At 40.4% G+C, this 25450-nt stretch overlaps 2 protein-coding genes across 3 annotated transcripts in view; one reads left to right on the top strand and one right to left on the bottom strand.

The window, feature by feature from the left end:
* Sntb1 (syntrophin beta 1) overlaps positions 1-4399 on the top strand; it is a 235961-nt gene extending 231562 nt beyond the window's left edge. Inside the window, exon 7 of the mRNA XM_005082728.4 lies at positions 1432-4399. Coding sequence (XP_005082785.1) covers positions 1432-1524 — 93 coding nt within the window. The 3' untranslated portion in view covers positions 1525-4399. The remainder of the gene's footprint in view (positions 1-1431) is intronic.
* A 13328-nt stretch (positions 4400-17727) lies between these two features.
* The window catches only part of LOC101830629 (MDM2 binding protein), a 73409-nt gene continuing 65686 nt past the window's right edge, over positions 17728-25450 (bottom strand). For both annotated transcript variants that reach the window (XM_040730409.1, XM_040730410.1), the window contains 5 exons: positions 24749-25015; positions 22798-23035; positions 21627-21740; positions 18669-18734; positions 17728-18009 (listed from right to left, as the gene is read on the bottom strand). In XM_040730409.1, the coding sequence (XP_040586343.1) occupies positions 17971-18009; positions 18669-18734; positions 21627-21740; positions 22798-23035; positions 24749-25015 (724 nt within the window). In that variant the 3' untranslated portion in view covers positions 17728-17970. The remainder of the gene's footprint in view (positions 18010-18668; positions 18735-21626; positions 21741-22797; positions 23036-24748; positions 25016-25450) is intronic.

The raw sequence follows: 25450 nt of genomic DNA, 5'->3' as shown, positions 1-25450 counted from the left end.
AGAACAAACAGGAGTTAGTCTCTTGTTTTATCCTTGCTTGTGTCCAACACGAATTTGCCCCTTTTATTCCTTGGGATTCAAGTCACCCTATCTGTACACTGCAGAGATTGAAGCAGACAGTTTTTCATGTCACTTTTCAAAGCTGTGTCCTCTTTTAGTGGCATGGGATATGGTAATTAATCTCCAGCTATGACATCAGATAGATTTGTGTGTGAGTCCACACTTTCTTATTAACCGTAAAAGCTGTGGTTTCAGGGTTATAAAATTTAATACATGTCTAGATCTTGGTTCTTCCTGTTGTGAAATGGAAACTGTTAATTGCTACTACCTCTCAGGGATTTGACTTTGAGGGATTATCTTGACTGAATTAAGTGAGGTAGAAGTGCCCCCCCATCCCACAATGGGTGACACCATCCCCTAGCCAGGATCCTAGAGCAGCAGAGTGCATTCATCCCCATTCCTGCTTGGGGATGCACGGTGTCCAGCCCAGCTGCTCTTCTTGCCTTGATTTTCCCGCCATGATGGACTGTGAGTAAATATATATCTCGAAGTTGCCTTTGTAAGAACATTTTATCATAGCAACAAATAAAACAGAAACCAAGACACTGCCCTATAACAATACCATCTTAAGTTTGATGCTCTTGTACACACACTTTGTTCTCATTGCACGGAAATGCCACCATCAGAACAAAACTTAGGGCAGCAGAAAAGGGATCTGGAAGTTTCCCAAGATTTTCTGACTCAGGTGAAGTGATAATTCACCTTCTGAAGGTGTTGGATGCTCTAGCCAGACATGCTGTGAGTCGTGCAGGAACCACACTGAGAAGGCTAATACTTTAGACGTCACCATCAGAGAGATGTGATGGATATGTCCACAACGGCTCAAGAGCAGACAGTGGCAAAGACAGGAATGTTAAGTATGAGCTCTGGATTCACAATTCACAAGGGAGTGTCACATGCAGGATCCTATTTAACATTCTCATTGCCTTGCATATTAGTAGGGCCGAGAAGGATCTTAAGTGAGTTGGCCAAGATTAGACATTACAAAAAAACTGTCAGAACCAAGAACCAAACAACTTGAGATGTGAAATTTGAACTGCTGCATGCTGCATGAATGTCAGCATAAACATCACTGTTGTGGAGTCGAAAACAAATGGTTCAGACAACGAGGAAGGTTCCCATCCATACTTATGGAATTGTTATAGGTAAATTCGTCAGAAGTTGTCTTAGACAAAAAGCTATGGGAGATGTAAGGAACAGTTAGGAGAGTTATTCCCTTATCTCCTTGAGAACAAAGATTTGAGGATAGGATTGCTCTGTTTAACACTCCTAAGTCAGAAGTGTGTATAGATTGACTTCGTGTGAAAATCACTGTGCTGCACCAAGCATTAATTGAAACTCTCGAATGCTCTCTTTCTTTTTAAATTTCAGCAACTGGACCTTCACTCGTGCCCCAAGCCGATCGTTTTCATCATCCATTCCTTCCTGTCTGCTAAGATTACAAGACTGGGCTTGGTGGCCTGAACAGAGAGGCGACTTGTGCCATAGGACAGGAAGATTGCAGTGCCACAGGACTGTGATGTCAGGCCGTGCACCAAATGTAGCATGCACGGCCTGTTTCAGGTCTCAGGAGTCACGTGTAATATCCCAGGCTCCTCTGCCAGTTTTGAGAACTACAAGGGATCCCCTGAAGAAAATACCACAAGGAATGTCGGAATAGAACTTCTCAAAACAGAGCAAGGTTCAGGGCATGAGGACAAATGAATAGACACACAGTGTATCTTCTAAATAGTGACAACCAAGGACATGGCCATTACAACTGCATGTGCAGATCTTGATCACACCGGTCTCTAGGCAACTGGTTCACCCAGGTAAGCCAGTGCTGAGCAGATGAGAAACGGATAGTTTCATCTACACTTCTACCCCCGGTAATACTGATCCCTTGCTTCACTGTGATTTACTTTCTGATTCAAGCTGAGCTGACTTTCATTGATAGGAAAAAAGGAAAAAGAAAAAAGAAGAGAAAATGTAGCAAAAACAAAAAGAAACCCACTTCTTATTTAAGAACGAAGCTTGTTATTTAATTTTCTTAATGAGATCAGCTGGTATAGAGTGATTCCAAAGTGTTCTTGTTCACATGTGCTGAACAGAAATGAACTAAAGCATTGGATACTGAAGCTGAGCTTTAGGCTGGTGGACTCTGAGCCAAAGTGGACTCTTGCGATTGCAAAGCTTTCCCGAAGAGTTGTACACACAAATGATGACTAATTCAGAGACTACACTTACACCATGGATGCTGTCTCACAGCCAAAATCAGTACCCTTGTTTACAGAAATCAAATTCTGGGCAATTTTTAAAAGGATTGCCATTACACATGCATGCACACATGTACACATGCACACATGTACACACACACACACACAAACACACACACACACACACAGGTCACATAGTGTTTAGCTATCTGCAATTCACAGTTTTCAGTGGAAATACCTTTCAGTGATTCTTGTTTCTGCCCGTGATTGCATATGTGCATTTCAAAGTAATGGAGACTCTCTCTCAGTCTTGATGATGCTGTTTAAGATATACAAAACCAGAAGTATAATCACATCTACTGATGTTTTCTACATTAACTTTGGAATTCCAGGGGAATAATCTAAGGACCTGATATTTTTCTGCAAGTATATTTTGAGGCAATATCTAGCCTATTGGGACTTAATGCTTTTGTTTTCATTTTTATCATTCGAGATTCATTCACTAAAATCTACACTCATTATTTGATTTTGGAGTTACTTTTCACAAGTCCAGAAAATTAGCCATAGAATTCATGAATATTTAGTACTTCTTTTCCATGTACTTTTACATTAGCACACACTCTGTGTTCTGCCTGTGTGTTGGAAGAGTCATAGTTTATTTAGCAGATACCTATGCAAAGTGAAACTGCCTAAATGCCTGTGACTAAGCTTCCTCAGATGTGTGTGTGTTTATTGGGTTGCAGTTGTATTTTAAACCATCATTTCCCCAAAGCATATCTCATATACCATCATTTCCAAGGGACACTGAGCAGTATTCTCACTGGGGTGGTGATTTAGGGGCTTGGTGATGAAGTAGCAACTTAAGACATGTTAGGCCCTTGTTAGGATTGCCAGCTTCCTCAGAAATCCTGGTCTTCGTTGATCACAATCTTCAAGGTAGGGGTGCACTTCTTTGTAATGGGGCCTCTGTGAAGCTAGGGGGTTTTCTAGACAAAACTTTAGGAAATACCACCATAGGACATTGACTTTTGGTTGGTTTCTTATTTTAAAATGTTGAAGAGTGAAGGCCAGCTTCAATACTGTGGGATAGCGTTGATGCATTTGTAAATTGTATTGCACACTTTCACACTATATATTTTATCACTGGAATGTTGTTATACAAGAGAACTATACTTATGTATTGTAAATAACATGATACATATAATTAATGCCAATAGTTTCATTTAACATTATGTAATCTAAGGTGCTCGGTACTACATGAAGTTTGAGTTAATTACTCAAGTTGCAAAGATTCTATTATATATTTATAGACAAATTAAATTGGTCATAATTACAGACATGGTTTCTTTATTGCTTAAGTTTTAGACTGATTGATATCTGGATAAGAGTCAACAAAAACTGTCTTCTCCATTTTTAAAATTTTAATTTAAATATTTATATTTTAGAAAAATATATTTGAATAAGATCAGTACATTTTTCTGAAGTAAATTAAAATGTGTTATTAGCAAGAAATAGAAAATTTTACTAAGAGAATTGTGTATATGAATGATGTTTTTCTCCTAATTAAAGTATATCATATCAGAGTGGCTATGATGAGTCAATTTCAAATACTATAATTTCTCAGCTTGGATTTCAAACATCATATTTAAGTAATGGTTTTATGGTGTATTTTTCATCTTGTATAGGTGTTAGTGTTGTGGTCAATGAATCAAATTAGTCATTTGGGAGAATTTTTTTCCAGTTTGCTTTGTTCTTAGTTACAGGAATTATAGAATTGATGATGCTTATACGTGGAAGAAAGCCAGTTCAGATGCATAATCCTTTGTTAATGGATTGTTGCTCAGTTGCCAGAAGGGTAAATTCACTGGTCTGGTAATATGTCCATGCTACTCATCTTATAGGCATTTAAAGAAGAGGGATAGAGAGGTCCTTTATTTCTAACATGATCTAAATAATAGAAATCAAACTCTACAATTATTATGAACTACCCAGATAGAGGTATTTAATGAATGGCATCAATGAAGGGTGGAAGTGGTTTTTGGGTGTATCTTGAATTGATTTTTAAAATCTGTCTGTGTTTATAGTCCCATGAACATCATGTACAATTTATATAAATTAAATAAATATTTGCCTCAGATCTCCAATGCATACGCTTATATTTTAAATCCATCATGGGTTGAAATGACTGGATGGTAGCTTCATGACAGTCTTGGAAGACTGTGTGTGTGTGTGAAGACAGACCATGTTACTTTCCCATCAAGGTAGATCTTACAAGTGTTGATGGGGTAAAGGAATGTTACTGTCAACACCTGTGTTTATTTTACTTCAGAATCCGTTGAAAATACACACAGTTGGTCCCAGAGCAAATGCTAACAGATTCCTCAAAATATTAGTATTTCCCGTAAATTATTCATTTGAATGTAATTTCACATAGGTTGTCATCTGCAATTTAAGGCTCTCATTTTTAACTAAAACGTAACCCCTGCAGCCGGGCATTGATGGCTCATGCCTTTAATCCTAGCACTCGGGAAGCAGAGGTAGGCAGATCTCTGTGAGTTCCAGGCCAGCCTGGTCTACAGATCGAGTTCCAGGACAGCCTCCAAAACAATACAGAGAAACCCTATCTTGAAAAACAAAAGAACAAAAACAAAAACAAAAAAACAAACAAAAAATAACACCTGTACCAAATTTCAAATATTTCGATACCTGGTTGTACTACAGTTGACTTCTGTTGCAATTTCTTGTAATAAATGTAACAAGGCTGGTATTTAGAAGTCATTGTACTAATTGACATTTTAGCAGGACTGAGGTTAGATTTAGAACTATGGAGTCTGGGGTTCCAAAAGACCTAGGAGCCATGAAGCTTATTTGTGCTCAGAGATTATTTAGGTGGCACCACCTTTGCACATTAAGATGCGTAATCTGCTAGTCACACAGCAACATGATGCTGCCATAGACAACTGAACACACACCAAATTAAAACGTCTGTAAAGTTCATACCGCTGAAACTCATTTCACACCAACACTGTACCCCAGATACTGTGTTGTGGGCTACACTGACCTTGTTGCATAAGCCACTGAACTCAGCAATCTCTCCTTGAACACTTTAGTGTTGTCCATCCAGCCTGAAATTGAAAATTTCCAGTATGAGGACAGCACCCCTTATCTCTCCAGGCAGGCCCACTCATTAGCTGGCTGGCTAGAGCTCTTTGAAGCATCTTGCCTTCTTGGCACCAAAACTTCTGTTTGTCTACCCTTCACTCATGACCCCTGTTGTACTATAGAAAACACTGGAAGTCCAATTTCTCTTCCATAGGCATGTCCTCTATAAAGACATGAATCAAGGTTGGCAGCAACCAACTAATGTAATACAAGCCAAAAAGAGCTTTTAGTTGGACGTTTGAAAATCCTCCTTTTCATCTCTAAAAAAAATAAATAAATAAGATCAAGATGGAAGGCCAGGAAGGCATGGATAAGGCCACCAATAAGAATATTTGACAATAACTTAGAGACTAATTTGATGAACCTAGTAAAAATTCTGAACATGTAAAACATGTACTTTTTTATTTTACATACCAACCACAGTTTCCCCTCTCTCCTCTCCTCTTGTTTCCTTCCTCCCACTTCCTTTCTACCCGCCCCATCTCCTCCTCCTCCATCTCCATTCAGATTCTGTAAGGGCTCCCATGGGAATCAACCAAGCATGGCACATTAAGTTGAGGCTGAACCAAGCTCCTTTCCCTGCATCAAGGCTGAACAAGGCATCCCACCATAGGGAATAGGTTCCAGAGAGCCAGCTCATGCATCACAGACAGGTCCTGGTCCCACTGCTAGGGGTTCCACAAAAGCCCAACCTCCGCAACTATCACCCAGATGCAGAGGGCCTAGATCGGTCCCATGAGGGCTTCCTAGCTGTCTGTCCAGAGTTCGTGATCTCCCACAAGCTCAGGTCAGCTGGCTCTGGAAACATGTACTTTTTGGCTATGAGCTTGGATTGCACAAGTACACAAAAAACGATTGTAGAAAGATCATCTTTGCAACATTTGTAACCAGATGCAAAAGGTCAATTTGTAAATGATATCACTACAGTACTCATGTACACTAATAGCTGGCACACTGATATGTGTGAATGTTCTGCAACTGTCAATGTTGGCATAGGCTATCGCAGACTGATGTCTTTGGGGCTGTGATCGGAACCAGCTGAACAAACCTGGGTCAGACCCTGAGTGGGGGAGGGTAGATGAGGGAAGTCTAGCTACCCAAGAAGTTAAAGAAAAGACAAAAACATCTCATCATAACAGGAGGGCAGGGTCAGTCAATACTGACTGTGCCTTGTTTATTGGTGTATCATCTTAAGTAACCGTCCAAAGGTGTGGGTAATGGCAGAAGACATCTATTATCATGTATAAATGACTAACAGCAATTCTTTTCCTTAATCCTAAAGACACTCCTTTGCAGCAAGTACCCAAGCCTTTAGGCACCTTCACCCCAGCATGTCTAACTAGCCTTCAGGGTGAGTGTAGACTCACCCTAGCCCAAGTCTATTGCTATTTAGATAGAAGCTAGGACATGAAGCAGCTATTAGCTGACATATGAAAGACAATAGAAATTCTGGGCTCTGCTGAACTCATGGCAGGGTGGAATAGATTTCCAAAATATATGGCGCCCAACAATGGGCAAGGTCAGTAAAATGCCCTGTGGGGTTCTCATGAAGAGCCACAAGCACAAGCCAAGTCCTAAATGCTCTCTGTACCCAACTAGAGGCATTTCAACAATCTGTGCTGTTGGATATCACATTGAGTAAGAGGGGGGAACTTGCAAATTGGAACTTAATGAGAGTTTCCAGATATCCCCACTGGTTCTTCATGAAATGGAGATATTTCTCCATACACTTTCTATGACCTCTGAGATTCTTGGAGATAAAAAAACTCTGTTGTTATCTGAGCCTAGACCTTGATTTCATTTTATTCATGCAAATATTTTGATTTAGTATGTACTGGATTTTCTAGATATGATCTACCATGACTTTGAATGAAAGATTGTGGTTTTGTTTTGCACACACACATACACGTAACATACACATAAATATACATACACATATATTGAGCAAGTCACTACATATCTTCATGTAGTGTTGGGTTATCAATACACCCTGTCTGATTCATTACTGCTTCATTAACAAATCTAGATGTAATTTGAAATTTGATCTTGTCTTAATACTGTATGGGTACCCCAGCATCTTCTTACTGAAATGCACATTATTTTAAATGCCTCGGTAGTTAGTAGTTAATTTTCTTCTTGCTGTGACAACATACCCAGCAAAGAAGCCAACTAAATGGGGGATTTTGGCTTACACTCTAGTCTTCTCAAGTAAACTTCTCGAGAAACACCCTCATTGATATGCCTCGAAATGTGCCTCCTAGATTATTGTAAACCAAGTCAAGTTGAAAATAATCACAACCTAACATTTAGAAGGCAACAGCTCCTAAAGGTTCTGAGTCTATAGGTAGGTCACTGCCTTGGACACACCCAACACACCTCTTCAGATTCTTTGAATATACCATCTGTCCCCTACCCTTCCAGATGCTTCCATAAGGTACACAGTATTGCTGGTTCTGCTTGACCTAAGTGTTTCTGCTTAGGGCAAACAAAGTGCTCACTTGAAAACCATTTTCCCTTAGCTCTGTCACCCAGTTGCCAGGCAACCAGAAGATGCACATCTGGTTTTCGGAATTCTCTCCTCTGTCAGTTCCAGACTGGGACCAAAAGCCACTATGTAGGGCATAGCTCGGCTTCCTGAAGAGTTGCTTAAAGAAGGAACCTGAATATTGTGAGAATTCCTTCCCTGAGAAGCATAAACTACATATGACTCCTCTTTAGAAGGTCCTAGTAAGAAACCAAGGTGTGATCCCACCCAAGTTCAAGCCAGGAAACTGGTGAGTTTATTGGGCTTACAGAGTATAGGTTGAGGAACTTCTTATGGGAAAGGACCCGGGGAAATCTCCACTCAGCATGGATAATGACTACTTCATAGCCATATCAGCCATATTGATAGTGTTTTCTCCTATTATAGTGAACCTTTCCCAATTTATATACTGTAGTACCTCCCTCATTCGAGGTCACTTACAATGTGAGCAGAATGGCATACAAATAGCTGGAAGGTGCAGGAGGGATCAGATGGAGTCCTGGATGAGGGTCCTATGATCCTCCCCCCACTCTTCTTGTGATGGATTTGGGAGCAAGCACGACTGAGCTGATGAAAATGGCAGCTGCTTTGCTCAAAGAATAGCCCTTGAGAACACTAAGCAAACAAAAACTGTAGGGCGTTTACATTTACGAGGGTAAATTAAAATGGCCGGTACAGAGGAGCTGAGCAGATAATGCTTACTATTCTCCTCTCTGTGTTCTTGGCTGAGATGGGGATGCAGCATTCACCACCCGTCCTGGGACATCCAATCTGACAGAGGGTGCCCGCTGCCATTGAACCACTGGCTGTCTCTTTGGAAGTTTCGTTTTCTTGTGAACTTGATTCAAGAGCATTCTAACTTCTCTCATGACACCAAACAGAAAGCTAAACATATTTAGATGTGGGAACAATGGCACATGCCTGTAAGTACAGCATGTAGGAGTGTGACATAGGAAGACTGATCAGTGAGACCAACCTGGGTTACGCATGGCAAGATCCTGTCTCAAAACCACACACACAAAATGAATAAGGAAAATAATTGTTGCAGAAAGGGTACTTGGGTCTGAGCATGGAGGAGCAATGGATACATGTACAAGGTGTTCCTGCTTAAAATATATATATATATATATGGAAGGGAACATTGTAAAATAACACACACACACACAAAGGACAGACGCCCTGCTGTAAGTTACTGCTTGGAAATGGGTCCAGGGACCATGGATATGAACTAAAGACCTTCATTTCTAAATGAACTTCTTAAATGTGCGCTTGAAAAATTCTCCTTTTAAAAAGGTTCTTTCTTTGGACAAAATTCTAAGAATGGCAAATATTATTTTTAGCCTGTTTATACAAAAATTTGAGTAATGGGACTATTTGAGTATGTGACCATAAATCAATTATTATTTTACCTGCAGTCCTCTAAATGACATTAAATTTGATTTCACCTGGGGAAGCAAGTTTAAGAAGTCATTAAATGATTAAACCATGTCCACAGAGGCTACAGCATCACATTTAAATGGTAACAGAAAAGCAGCAGGAACCTCTGTTCTGGCTTTTGTTCTCTGTTGATTTTTTTTAAAGCCTGGTCACAAGACCTTTTTTTGTTGGGGGGTGGGCATCTAAGGCTGTACACAGAGGACACCGATCAGTGATGCACCAAGGGGTTTAGAGGGGGACAGGGATATAAGGGGAACAGAAACTTGGTAAGGACAAAAGGCAAGGGACTGACGTGAAATCAGACCATCAACTGCTTTTCAGCAGCTGGCTGAGGGCAAGCCAAGCCAAGAAGAAAGCCTATCAGGAAGACTCCAGGCTCGGGCTGGGACTGCCCTGCTCTCAAGCTTGGCCTCAAGGCTGCAATTCTGTCTTGGCTTGGACTGGGGCCTAGGAATGTTGAAAGGAAAGAAAGCCAGCTATATTTTTAGCAACTTTGAGTTACAATTCTTGGATGAATACAGCCTATTTTCTCACAAGAACCCAAAGGCAATGACCAAGAAAGACCTTGGATAATGCTTCATTAATTGCAGCTGTTCTGCTTTATAATGCTCATCTGTAGAGCATTGGAGGATGGGGATCTCTTCTGTGCTTCCCAAGAAAGAAAACAATCCAAAAAGTAAGCGACTCCGTTCTTTAGCTAAGTGTTGATAATGGAAGTCTTTGCAACTTTCTTTTTTTTCTTGCAGTTCATTTTTGGATGTGAATGAAACTTACTGTTTGTGCCAAGTCAATCACCTTACAACCTAAGGGCTTGACACACCAAGGGCATTATTGTTCACTATAGTGAGGCCTGGTGAGGCTAGCTCACTCCTCCCACTGTTGTGGCCTGGGCTCAGTCCTGTGGCTTTATTTGGATGGAACATTGCACTGGGTGGAGAGGTCCTCAATGTTGCACACACAGGGCTGCAGCAACTGCTGGCTATCAGACAGGCACCTTGGTTCTACACTGTATGACCTCTCCCTGTGTTCAGGATAAGGTTCCAGGAGAGCAGATCAGAAGTTACAGCATCCTAAAATTCTAGGTTCTAGCTCATACTGGGACACTGATACCTTATTGCTAACTTAGATATAGGGATCAGGGAAATGAAAACTACGTATGTTGATGGGAAGACCCAAGGCTTTGTGAAACTAACGTTCTGCATTCTTTCCTCTTGATAGTTATTTTCATTCTTTCTGTATATGAAATATAGGAAAAAGAGCCAGTACAACCTCCAGGCTCTTCAAGGAATAGCTTAGCTCAACATATCACCACCACATAGTGTAGCTGACCTACTTGGGCCCTATGGCTCTCTGCTGCAAATTGATGGGGGATGTTCTTCTGCATATATGTTTCTCTTATTGGTTGAGGAATGAAACACTGATTGGCCAGTAGAGGCAGGAAGATAGGCGGCACTAGGAGGTGAGGAGAATGCTGTGGAGAGAGCCCACCCAGGGACGCCATGTGGAGACTGGGAAGATGCTCCAGGCATTCCCTGGTAAGATAGGGCCATGTAGAAATAGAGATGAGTAGTTATATAATAATTAAGAGAGAGCTAGTCAATAAGAAGCCCTAGCTATCGACCAACAGTTTATAAGTTAATAAATGTCTCTGTGTGCTTATTTGGGGGCTGAAGTACAGCAGATCCTGGCGGGACAGAACCTCAGTCTTGAGCAAATGCCCTCAACTCCCATTCTAAAGAGTGGGAGGGAACTTTGAACACTGCTCCCTGGGAAGCAAATGAGTCTCTAGCTGCTGAAGTCTAAGCTCTGCTTACACCTTCCTTCTCTTCCAAGTACGTGTCAACGTCATTCTGAGGCAAAGCTTAGTAAACATGGGACAACTAACCAGCTGGACTCCTCTCCCGGAGTAGGGAACATGCGACTCTACTCCAGTCTCTCTTTGTGTCTTGCTCATGGTTTTTCTCCTATTAAATAGTGTTCTCTAGAATCCCCTGCTCATTGCCAGGGTAATCACACATGTTCCTTTGTGCCTGCTTCCTCCTTTACTTGGAATATTGTTGACCACTTTTTAGATATTTTTTCTGGGTCATTCATAAGAGAAGAAAGAATATGAGAATGACACAGTGGCTGAGTAGAATTTGAATATGAAAATCATGGAGGGATGATATGATGGTCTTTATAAGAAATATCTCCCATACTCTTGGGCAGTTGAGTATTTGATCCCCAGTGCCATTTGGGGAGGATTGTATGGTACAACCTTGCCGGAGGAAGTACACTATAGGGACCGGCTTTGAAAAGCTCATGTGACTTCCAGCTTAGTCTCTCTTCTTTGTACTTGCATTTGAAGATGTGAGCTCAAAGCTTTGTGCTCCTGCTGCCATGTCTGCCTCTTGCTGCCAATATACCCCACAACGATGAACTCTTAACCTCTGTAATCACTAACCCAAATAAACTCTCCTATAATTGCCTTGGTCGTGGTAACTAAGACTGATGAGGACAGTCTGTAACTGACCTTCTGGTGCAGCCCTGACGAGGAGGATCCAGTCAGACCGCTTTGCTGGGAGTAAAGGCCAGACCCTGAGGTACACAGTGTGGAGATGAGCTTGGTAATCCAGCCAGGTACCTGAAACTTTAGGCAGTAGTTTCTTTGAGCAGTGGGTTTGACTGAAACCACACCACGATTATTGTGTGGTGTCAGACAGAATTTCCAAGGAAACGGTGGCTCTACTTGGAAAGTCTCTTTCTGGAACCCCTGGCCCTTCTCATAGATCCACCCCACCCCTCCATACAGTCCTCCCCTCAAGGCCTGCAGCAACAGACATCTTTGGGAGAGTTTTCTTGTTGGTGATGGGTAGAAACTTCAGGCACCCAGTTAACCACATGAAAGCTACTGAGGAATTTCCGGGTGCTAAGATTTGTATGTGTTTGTGCTTTACGCCTTAAAGTGTTGGAAGCTTGGTGTCCATTATGGGGCTGATGTGGCGGGAGCTTTCAAAGGTAGAGTTTGGTTAAAGGATTTTAGGTCAGTGGGGGCAACGCCCTCACAGGTGTGAATGGAGTTCCTGGGACCCCGAATTACCGTTGTTCAAGCTCTTCTCACGCATGCTGTTGCCCCTAATAGATCATTCTACATGATGTCCTTACCAGGTCCTGATGTTGATGCCATGCCCTTGGACTTCCAGAACTGTCTCATGAAGCTCCCTTGGTCAAGTTACTCAGCCTCACACATGTCATGATCCAATAATAAAAGAACCAATGAGGAGAGAGAGAACTGGCTGGACACCAGCAGCTTGATATGCCCCAACCTAATGCCACAGAAAACACAAAATGCAATCAAATATATTGAATAAAGGGTTTCTGGGCATAGGAAACAGAAATTTTCTAAAGGCAACGGGGGTTTAGAGAGGAAATCAAGGCAGACTGACTTCCCTGAGCTAAATCCATAGAGAATACGTGAAACCCAAATTGTGGGTTTTAAATATTTTAAAAGAGTACGTAAAACCCATGCAGCATCTATAAGAGCAGCCCAGAGCTGCTTAACAGCAGGAAATACGTCCTGCTAGGTGACTTAATTATTGCTCAAACGCTGCATATTTACACAACCAGAATTACCAAGTTACCCAAGGACAGAATCTTATGGGACTATTACTGCACATGTCCACCATTGTATTGTACATGACTAACAGTTTGCTGAGCCTTTTGGCCAATGTATAGACCAGTGTCACCATCACAGTCAGAATCTAGAACACTTACATCACTGTTCCCAGACAATCACACCAACATGTGGGCCCGGGAAACTACTTTGTTTTCTGTGATCATTTTGGCCATTTTCATATTTTTGGCACTTTCTCTTCAGATTAGTGCTTTTAGAGTAATTCATTTTGCTGCCTGTTGCAGGAAGTCCATTCCTTTATATTGTAGAGCAGTATTTCATTGTAGAAACTGTCATACAAAGTTGACTTACGCATACTTCCCATTTGGGACTGTTGAGAACCAAATGGGTATGAGCAGCCTAACTCAATTCCTTACATAAATGTCTTAGTTTTTCTTGGGTTTAAAGCATTGTTGGGTTGTATAATTACTGTAAACTTAGCTTCACAGGAAGTAGCCAATTATTTTCCATTCTTACCAAAAGCATGAAGATCTCCAACTGTGACACAATCATGTTGTATTTGAAAATTTCAGCCCTCTTAGGGGATGTTTACAGCTTTAGTTTGTTTTTGGTTTTTTGGTTTTTCAAGACAGGGTTTCTCCGTATTATTTTGTAGGCTGTCCTGGAACTCGCTCTGTAGACCAGGCTGGCCTAGAACTCACAGAGATCTACCTGCCTCTGTCTCCTGAGTGCTGGGATTAAAGGCGAGTGTGCCACTAATGCCAGAAGCTTTAATTTATATCTGATTAATCATGTTAAACATCTTTATATGGCTTATCTCCATTCTGATGTCTTCTCTTGCAAAATGTCTTTCTCAAAATTTTTGCACATTTAAAAATATTGGGTTTTGTTACAAGCCCTAAGAGTTTCTTGTGCATTGTACACAATTTCTCCCTGATTGCACTATATTTCCAAGAGCAGAACTGAAATAGAATGTTATTATTATTCTAATTTATTATTGAAGTCTATATTTTTTGTGTTCTTTCTAGGGAAGGCTTGTTTTGTCCAAAGGTGAAGGTTTTTATTTTCTTCTATGTGTTTTGTGGTTTTATGCACAGGACTATGATCCAGGTTGCTAACACATGCATACGGTGTGAGATCATTCACAATATATCATTTATGTTTCTATAAGGACAGATACACAGATCAAGTGAATATGTGTATATGGTATGAGGTCACCCATGGTTCGTCATTTATGCTTCCATAAGAACAGGTATGTATCTGTTCAAGATCTTTGTTTCTGAAGACTTTTCTCAAAGAGAAGTTTGGTGTGTGGTGTACCTTTAAACAAGATGTCTCAGTCACCACTGCAAGACTCAGGTAGTAAGTCCTTCACCTTAATGGTTATTGATAAAAATGCTTGCCTATATTGAGTACTTTTAACAAATGATTAATTCAACTTACTATTGCTTAAGCATTTGCTTTTTATTGGTCAGAATGACATAACTTACCTTTGACAAATTTCAAATCTCATTATAAAAGCTTATTCAAAATCCTGAAATTATACATATTCACTTAAAATACTAAGTGATATCAACTTACAACTTTTCCTCATTTTGAATATATACTTATTTTTAAAATGTTTATATGACCATTAATACATATGCTTATTTTTTCATTTAATTATTGACATATATTCATTATATACATAGGGCATCATATAATCTTATTAAGTATGATAGCAAGCCAGGACCCTTAAAAGAAAACAAGACACTGTGTATGTCAACTTGAGAGATACCCAAACTGGATAAATTGTGGTTCAAAGAATCAAAGTCAGCCTCTGGCTTTATAACTTCTGAGCTATTGGACACCACACTTCATGCTACTGTCCTTCAATTTCTAATTCATAAGAGGGGCCATCTACCTCATATGTCAGCAGTGGGACACATGTAAAATATGTAGAAGCATTTATGGCACATAATTAGTCCATAATTAGTAATGTTGATAATTAATACCACCCTCTTTGGCACCTAGGAAGTCTGCACTATTTTCTGCTTTTAGACTAGGAAACTAAGACTATAAAAGTGTTCATTTCTAGCCGGGTGTTGGTGGCGCACACCTTTAATCCCAGCACTCGGGAGGTAGGGGCAGGTTGATCTCTGTGAGTTCGAGGCCAGCCTGGTCTACAGAGCCAGTTCCAGGACAGCCTCCAAAACAATACAGAGAAACCCTGTCTCGAAAAATAACAACAACAAAAAATTCAAAAGTGTTAATTTCTATAGCTATTATAGTTTCTAAATAAACCTCTCCAAATCACTTCTGTTAATTCATTGTTTTGTGAAAGTAGCTAGTAGTCCCTTTTACATTACAAATGTCTTTTAGTCTGTTTAATACATTTATGCCAGAAAAGCCTATTGCCATAAAACATTTTAGAACACAAATTTGCTGATCAAAGAGAATCTTTAAAATGTTCCCTCATTCCTTGCAATATCCTATTATATAAAAGTTTAGATAAAAGGGGAGAATTTCAAATCAGAGGCTTCAAGGAATACCTACGCTTTTTGAAAGCCTGAGTATGATTTCCACATGAGCAAACAGATCATACTCACATTAGGCCAACTTCAAGAGGCAGAAAAAAAAAATGGCAACTCACTCCATAAAATTTAAAGATTCCTGAACAGCAAATAAAACAAAAAAATGCCAACACCCTCAATACGTAAAATTTCTTCTAAAGCAGCAAGTCAAAGTCAGAGAGTTCAAAATGAGAATGGGCAAAAGGTAGGAATAAACAATATACATTTTGCTATCATGTTTCCAAAGTTTCTCTCACTATTTCCAGACCTCAAAGAAAGCAAAGGGGGATTCAGTGCAAGCTGGTCCTTCTGGAAGGCGGTTGGAAATGATGTGTGAAGACGCTTGAAGCCCTCATGCTTTACTTCTTAGGAGATGCGATTCAGGAATAATTGTCAGTGATGTGCTGGGAAGAGCTTTAAACTTTTAATTACAGGAAACTACAACTTTAATGAAGGTTTAATGCTGACTCACTTGTATTACATCACTACGAAAATAGTGTCCCATAGTATTACATTTATAACTAATGGTAGTGAATACGAAAAACATGTTGAACGTATTTTTCCAAGGGGCCCAGTGGATACTATCACTATGTACACCGTTTTCTTTTCCTATGTAAATTTAGTAACTTTCCCAGCTTCACTAAGGACCCGGTCACTCTGAACACAACTTTTACAAAATGCAACAACGAAAAACGCTCATTTTTTCCATATAGATGTTTTCAGCACAACATCTGCGCATATTCCTTTTTCTTTCTTTACGTATAGATTTGTTCTCAGCACAGCTCTTGGCACCCTTAGAGCTTTTTGTCTTTCCTGTCCCATTCAGATGACTTTTACCTTTCCACTGAAAGGAAGAGCCACAGGACTTCGCTGACACAGCCAGACCACCAGATCACTGCTTTTGTGCTCTATTGCCTTTGCAAGTAAAATACAGCTGCCAGTCTGGTAACCTAGAGCTGCTAAATGATGGATGGATGGATGGATGGATGGATGGATGGATGGGTGGATGGATGGGTGGGTGGATGGGTGACATATACACTGTGAGATCACTTCCCAGTGGTGTCTTGGGAAGGATGAAGGCAAGACGACACACTACTTCATCACATAGAACAGCGCGCTGTCTACAAGTCAAGTACTGTTTTTCATTTTCCAACTTTGACTGCAGTAGACCAATGGCAACTGAAACCCCAGAAACCTAAACCACAGACAAGAGGATGACTGCACTGCTGGGTGAAAATCAGGCTATATAGACTGCTATGCAAACACATACAAACACAAGCTTTCTGATTGAAATGTTCAAGTATTTTAAAACAACCACACATGCATACTAAAAAACACTAGTAGAAGTTAGTATTTAGAAAATGGGACATTGGTACTTTAAAAATCCTTTTTAATATTCCATGCATTTCCCAAGCTTTCTTTATAATGATCTCAGATTTATTTTATATGTGTTTTGTCTGCATGTCTATCTGTGCAGCACGTCTGTGCAGTGCCTGTGGAAGCCAGAAGAGGGAACTGGAGTTAGAGAGGGTTGTAAACTACCACTTGGGTGCCGTGAATTGAACCTGGGTGCTCTCAACAGCACACAGTGCCCTAAGTACAAAGTCGTCTCTCTAAAACCTCTCGCTCCATGGGAATTTATACTAAAGAATCAATGAGTCTTATTTTCACAATTCTTGTCATTTCTTCACTTTTGATCCCAAATAAGCAATACTTCTGAAAATGGTGGCTCTGGCATTTGTAAGTTGGGAACAGTCTTGAATATTGCTGTTGGAATACGTGGGAAGGGCAGAGTTTTAGTTAATTTCTATTTGCTATGATAAAACAGCAGGACCAAGGTAACTTATAGAAGACAGAATTTGTTTGGGCTTATGGTTCTGGAAGGTTGGAGTCCATGATGGTAGAGCAGAGGCAGCAGGCAGCAGGTCTGGCAGGCAGGGCAGAAGCTGAGAACTCACACTCTGAACTGCAGTCAGGAAGCAGAGAATACACTAGGAAAACTTAAAGCCCACCCACAGCGACACACTTCCTCCAACATGGCTGCACCTCCTGGGCCTCCCCCAGAAAGAACCATCCGGGGGACTAAGTATTCAAATGCCACAGCCTGTGGGGAACACTCTCATTGAAACCACGACAGGTGGAAACTTAAGCAGGCCCAATAATAAGGACATGTGATCCAAGAAGTAAAGAAATATTACTGTTTATTGAACAATTAAATAACCAAGAGGTAAAACATTTAAAATATATAAAAATAAGATTAAGATACTGTGAAGCTGTAAAAATAAGTGCATTAATTAAAAACACGTTAACTGAGCATCACTAAAACTCTATAAATACAGGACACTAGGGGTCCTCTTTACAAATGTAGCATCTACTCTCGGAGTAAGGGTTATAGCAGGGTTCCTAAGGGATGGGAGAAGTACCGGCTTACTTCTTGCTTATCCTTTCTAACACCCATTCGATCACCTGCAGAAGAAAACAGAGATGTGATTGTGGGATCGCTCCACACAAAACACACACGGCAGAACAATTCCATACAACTTCAAAACTATGCTCAGGCTGTGGCTTCCTCCTTGAGTACCTCTTTCCCTTACCCTCCTGTTTAAGCCAATAGGAAAATAGCTTTATTAAATTACTACTATGTTTAAAAAAAAAACAACAACTTCAAACACAGAAAAATGTAAAGAAAGCAACATTCAACCTTTATGTTTAAACATAATTTATTTTCCAAATAAATAGCATATTGCAGCCTACATCCAAAGCTGAGTTCAATGAGTGCCCTTAATGGACCAGATGATGACTCAACCGGCTTTCTTACCTTTATTTCAAAGTACATTTGGAAAGGGTCACTCAAAAGAACTAAACAAACCTTGAAAACAGCTAATCAAAATGGAATATTTTTTTCCGAGCTCTTTGGACTATGTTTTTCATTTTTCTCTTTTAATATCATTTGGAGAAAATGTTTTTTTGGCAAAGCTATTACATACTCTGTCTGAGCCACTGTTAAATAGCAAGGACATTTCAGATGGGTGCTGTTGAAACGATCATCTTGTTTCTGACTGCAAGTGCAAACCCTGAAACAAAATACCAATTTAACTGGATGTGGTTTTTTCAAAATAATGTACCTGTACCACGTTGTTGTTGGCTGTTTTCTTCATTTCTTCAAAGAGACCCCTTGATGTTTTAAGATCCTAGGACATTAATAAAACACAGCATTTGGAGCCTTGTTCATTACAATACAGACAGCTCATTATAAATAAACTTGAGATGACCCTAAATAATTCTACAAATGCCACTGCCATCAGGGAAGTATTACCCAGAATCAATGTAATAATGCAGTCTCATCATGAAAGCATAAAATACTCTAAGGAAACATACATGCACGTACCTCATCCTAGTCTCTAACAGTGCTGTTTCATGCTTAACCTCACCACTGTACTGTTGATGCTTTGCAACTTGGAAAATGAACACGGATTTTCTACTAATTGCTCAGATATGATGCCAGATAAGTGTGCCTTTTCCTTCTTCTTTTCTAGTTATTTCGCTCCACCACAAAGATGAATAAAACCATAATCTTAATTTCTAAAATACAATGATAAGGCTGGAGATTTGGCACAGTGGTGGATCACCATGTGTTCCAAGTACAAAGTTTTGGGTTCAATTCCCAGCAAGGGGAGTTGGAGAACATATCAAATTAAAACACAAAATTTAAACCTTAATTGTACAAAAAAGGGGGGAAAAAAGCAAGTAATATCTCACAGAGGCAATCACTTTGAATTCTTCTAGCATTCCTCCTGTTTGTACCTTCATGTTTCCCTGGCCCTTGGTGACGTAGTAATCTCAGAATGACTGCGAATAGCATGGATCACTAATGGTCAGATCTAGGTCTATGCATAATGCCATCTTGTCTTCTACAGAACAGCTGCATCACAGCCTGGGATCCATAACTAGCTCATGTTTGCTTCACTATATCAAAGCAGAGGCAGTTAGTGGACAGTTGCCATGTTTCTTTTCCTTCAGCCTTCTACATTTTCCATAGGGAAACTACCTGGTCACAGGGGATTTTTTCCCCACATACATAACTCTGGTATTTCCCCCACTCTCCCAATGGATTGATTAAACGTATAACGAAGCTTTTTAAACAGTATCTTGCCCTGGGTAGTCTCTCACTTAAGTTTTCTGTGGGTTTTTACTTATTATTTTTCTTTTACCCGAAGATCTTCCTACAGTCTGGCCCAGTTGTCTGGCTTCTAGACCATGTGGGTCTTGTTTTCCTCCTTCTAGGTCGATTTTTGTTTTGCTTAATTTAATCTTTTATGTGCTCAACTTGGTTTTCTAGCAGATTCCATAAAAGAGGAAGATACATTTTAAACTTCTGGGTTTGAAAGTGTCGTTAGCAAGTCTTCACATCTGATGAGATTAGAGCAGATAGACTGGTCACTCTGGATTAATAGCGGATAGGTCACCTTCCCTCAAAACCTTTCCTCCCTCCAACTCCTCCCATGTATCCCTATTCACACGCTCTTTATACTGCTTCTAGTGGACCAAGATACATGGAGAAGTTTAATATTTTTTAATTCCTGATCATTCAATATGTAACAGCCCTTTCTCTGGGGAAATCCCGGAAAATGTTCTGAATGTTTGGAGGTGTGACATTCTAGTGGTTTGCTATCATTTTCACTCACTGACTTGGGTAAGCAATGTCTTTTTCAGCAAGAAGCCCATGTCCCTTGGTTCTAGGAACTTTATTATTATTATTATATTTTATTGTTGAGATTATAGTATAACTACATCATTTCTCACTTCCTTTTCCCCCTCCAACCCCTTCGGTGTAACCCCCTCTCTTCTAAATTTATGGCTTCCTTTTCTTTAATGTTGTTGTGTGTGTGTGTGTGTGTGTGTGTGTGTGTGTGTGTGTGTGTGTGTGTGTCTGTATAGCATGTTACTGGTCTCATCCTTGATCAGGTCATCTTTATGCAGCCATATTGGTGAGACTTCATCAACAAAAGTAAACCAAGAAGAGATCAACAACCTAATAGACCCATAACAAATGAGAAGATTAAAATAGTAAAAAACAGTCTTCATACAAAAAAAAGTCCTGGGTCAGATGGACAGCAGAATTCTAACAGAAAATCTATAGCCAAACCTAAAATGGCTAAAAATATGAACAGAAGGATCACTCTCAAATTTTCTACGAAGCCAGTGTCACTGTAATACTCAAACCAGGTGAAGGCACAACAGAGAAAACTATAGGTCAATCTCCCTGATGAATATATATTAAAAAATATTCAACAAAATATCTGCAACCCAAATATAGACACACATCAAAAATATCAACCATCCATCAGGGATAAAGTTGGTTTTATCCCTGAGATGTAGCTATGGTTCAACATAAATGGACTTAAAGACAAAAGATGCAGAAAAAATCATTTGACAAAATCCAACATGTCTTCATCATGAAAGGCCTCTAGAGAGAGTAGGGTAGAGGGAACATTCCCCCCATATAATAAAAGCCATATAAGAAACCTACAGCCAACATCATCCTAAATGACAACAAACTTGAAGCAATTCCACAGAACTCAGGAGCCAATCAGGGCTCTGTCTACTGTCCATCTTTGGCTTCTGAATGCACACAAAATAACCACACATACACAATGCATAAAACACATGATTTAAAAGAAAAATAAAGAAAACTACCCCCTGACCACCACCCTCCCGGCAACTCCTTACATCTGACTAGTAACAGCTGTCTCTTATTACTTTCTGTAATAAAAAATAATATACTCACCATTCAGCTTCATATAGCTTTATTATAAAATATTTACCAATGAATGCTGAAGCCCCCAGCTTAGTAAAAGACCTCGTAGTGAAAACACTATGGCCTCTGGTTGAAGTAGCTTTCTGTACACAAGGCTACAGTCAAAGAAGTCAAATGTAAAGCATTTACTCCAGTATTTCTGTCTCCACTTGAAAGCAAGCCGGCAGCAAGGAGACACTAGCAATATAAAAGCTACTTGCACTTACACCTAACGGAAGTATCAGAGCATGGACTACGCACTACCGCGCACTGAGAAGACGCCCACCTTTAGGTAGAACTTGGAGATGTCGAAGAGTCTCTGGCTGCAAGCAGCGAAGCACTCGTGGGCCTCAGTGATGCGGTGCCTCCTTAGGGTGTCCTTGACCACTTGTTCCAGCATCTTTAACAGAAAGGGACACGTGGTTGGGGGTGCTCGAAAAGGGTGAGCTATCTCAACCATTGTCTGAACATCAGTGAACTGTGAGGCAGTCATTTGCCTGTACTTAAGATAAATGCAGCTGGTGTGACAACCCGGTTGAGAAAGGAGATGCCTGTAACATCTACATGGTCATCCATGCCACAGGATTCATGTTCAGCAGGAAATGCGAGGGTAACTGGTGAAAGGAACTGAAATCGCCAGCGGTGACCTAAAACCCTAATGTCAGTTTATACACAGCTGGGAAATATACACACAGCAGGGAAATTTTCTTTATGAGAAAAATTTCAAATACAGAAAATGGAGGATTCTTTTAGATGCTCCTGCTCTGATGCACTGACATGCCAACTTTTATAATAAATAATCAGCTTCTGTCTAATGTGTGTCACTGATAATACTGCTGCCCACTTTCTCATCATCCACCTTCCTTTCCAGCCGTACTGAAAACTGAACTTAGGGCTTCACATATTGATGGGGAAGCCCTCCTGTGTATACGTTGTCTTATTGGTTGTTTAAATAAAGCACTGTTGGCCAACAAGGAAGCATGATAGGTGGGACTAGGAGTCAAGGAGGATTCTGGGAAACAGAGGCATAGTCAGTCACGATGTAGGACACCAGAGGAGTAAGAGGTCCAGACCCTTTCTCCGGTAAGAGAAGGCCATGTGGAAATATTCAGAACAGCAATTATGGGTTAATAGTTAAGTCAAAGCTAGCCACAAAAAAAAAAAAAAAAAAAAAAAAAACAAACAAGCAAACGGCTAAACAGCTTCATAATTAATATAGTGTTTCCTGTGTTATTTGGGGGCTGAGACAGCTGCCGGGACCCAGGCAGCTGGCGAGAAGAGTACACATTACAACATATCCCAGGCAAGTGCTCTACTGCTGAGCTCTAGTCTTCATCACTGCATCAGGTTATTTTAAATTCCGATGTCATCTTATTCTTCAGCTGGGCATATGTTTTTAGAGACTCACATAATGAAATTTCTTTTCATGCAGAACTGAGAAAGCAGGAAGTCTTTACCCGTGTATGTTTCTGTGACCGCGATTCCTTAACCTGCTTTGATGGTTTCGATGAGTGCACACTTTTTTGTCCCGAACTGGTCTTTGTGGTGACTTTGGAAGCTTCACGATGAACTGGGGGCACTGACACAGATCGCTCCGGCTGTGGCTTTCGGGATGTCCCCACGTGACGGTAATGGCTAGTCCCGCAGCTTGTTTGAGACTGCAGGCAATCAGAAGAACTTTCTGATTTTGTAAGCCTGTAAAGAGGGGAAAAGTAAAAACGAAATGAATTAACAATGGAGTCTCCTTTTTGCTTTAAATGTCACAACTATTTTCATTCAAACCTAAATTCAAGAAAACTACAATCTCTTGCTAATTTGCACTGAATACCTGACAGCAAACACTGAAGCTGTTCCCTTAGTTCTGCAAATTATTCACTATGACAGTGTTGTCAGCTTGACAGAGGCTAGGCTAGACTTGTCTGAGATGGCCTCCCAGCATGCCTAGGGCGGAGGTTATCATGACTGCACTGACTGCGTGCACAGACTCATCCTAACGTGGGCGGGTCACTCCCTGTCCAGGGGATGCTGGACTGTGTAAGAGAGCTGAGCTGCGGTATGGTGTGTCCATTGCCCTCTGCTTCCATTTGTGGACAGGACATGAGCAACTGCTTCAAGCTTTCACCACTGTGACTTGTCCTTCCATGAAGGACTGGAAGAAGCCTTTTCTCCCTTCCTTTGCTTTTCTCGGGGTACTTTATCAGAGCAGCAGCAACAACAACAACAAAATAACTAGAGCAGTAATTAAGACAGACGGCAAGTGATAACTACAATGGTAGCTAATGTAGAAAGTAATAAACATCATGAGGACAGGCTCCACTTATACACTTAATACCCTATTACGCACTCATATTTTCATTAAGGAATTTTAAGAAGGAAACCACAAACCTCTGTGTTATAATATCTCTGCAACTGTCTGTGTAAAATAAGCAATGAGAACAAATATAACAAAAAATGGTTTTTATTTGTTTCCTAAAACATTTATATTTGCTTTCACGATGACTTGGAAATGTTTTCCTTTTTACAAAACAGGCAGTAAGGCCATTCCGTCTGTTCCTCTTAGGCCACAGTACACTTTGCTGATTATAAATCTTTTTAATGATTTTGCTTTGCAACTCAATCAGACATAAAAAAATACCATGAACTAACAAAGTTCTCTTGAAAACCATTTAGCTATTCCATAGCGGGAGATGATAGTATTCTCATATTTTCACCTGCTCAAAACGACTTGAAAGTTTTATTTCGACATATTTTATAGTTAGTTTTAAAGGGTTTAAATATAGCCAGAATTTACAGTGTATTTCCTATATCAAGGGCCTAAATCTGACATCTGCTCTAAATTCAGTATTTATTTTTATCAACATCTAAATTCTAATATTTCTGGATTATGTAGCTAGCAAAAAAAAAAAAAGTACCTTGAAAAGTTCCATGAAATGCACTATGTGTATGCCTTAAAGCTATAGTCACATGTAACAAGCAGTCTTTAAGTGGGAGCCCGTGGGGCCCCTGCTTAAAAGGCAATGTAAGCAGGAGACAGAGAGGGCGGAGACAGAGAATTAAAAACATCCACTCTCCAATGCCATCTTCAATAGCGCAGCTGAGCCCTTCACTACTGGTGACATGGCTACGGCTCCTGACTTAACAGTTTCATAGCCCCATTGTGCTCACGGACTGTGCATGAGCATAGAAAGCCAGAGTTCTTCTTTTCCAAGTCATCTCTTTTTATACCCTACAAGCAAAACCAGTTAAGTTCTCAAAATCCAAACGAACTTCATCTCATAAAGGAACGAATCTAAAAACCTATGCAGAAAGAAAAACAGCATAAAAACAGGAGGCAAATGTGAAAAACAAGCCTCCAGAGAGTGAAACGCTTCTCTGGAGATACCATTTCTGAGTACTAAGATGGGTCACCTTTTCTGGGGGTAATGGCAGTTCGGATCCTTAGATCTCCTTTTCAGTCCAGAAACTTCAGTTCGGAGTTCGCTTTGTAGTGCCTCTCCGTCGGGGACACTCCGCGGCTCTGACAGAACCGCAGGGGACGGGAGAGGGCTCAACACAGAGGGGACTGGAAAACTGTCTCTGGTGCAGGTAGTCTGGGTTTCATAAGGAATAAGACGAGACTGAAGTTCGGAAAACCCTCCATCTCTCTCTAAAGCTTTCTGGTCATCCAAGCAGTATCTAAAACCGAGGAAAAGATCATTAAAACTGAACATCCAGGAGAACAATAGGATTTTTTTCCCTTTCTAAGAGAAAGCAGCAAGACCCCGACTCAGAAGGGCTCACTTCTCCAGCAATCATCTCTTTTCTAGTCTGCTGCATGACAGGAAGATTTACAAATGTGAACGATTAACTGATTCCTTTTCCACCGCGCTCCATGGCAACAGATGCATTTAATCCTTTAGATTATTTCCAAACTAGCACATATGCCGCTCTAATGCTTCTTAAAACTCCAGCCACCCCGACCTCCTCAGCAAAGCTCCCATAGAACAATGAGAAGTGCCAGTTTCTGCTGGAGAGGGCAGGGTTATTTTTCAACACCAAGACTTACAGGTATATAAAGCAGTTCAAACCTGCCTTGCCCGACAGCTCAGAACACTTTGGAGTTTTGTACTG

This window comes from Mesocricetus auratus, unplaced genomic scaffold (assembly GCF_017639785.1).
Source record: "Mesocricetus auratus isolate SY011 unplaced genomic scaffold, BCM_Maur_2.0 Super-Scaffold_100023, whole genome shotgun sequence".
Lineage (NCBI taxonomy): Eukaryota > Metazoa > Chordata > Mammalia > Rodentia > Cricetidae > Mesocricetus > Mesocricetus auratus.
Note: the sequence above shows the minus strand (reverse complement) of the source record. Positions and strands in the feature narration are given on the sequence as shown.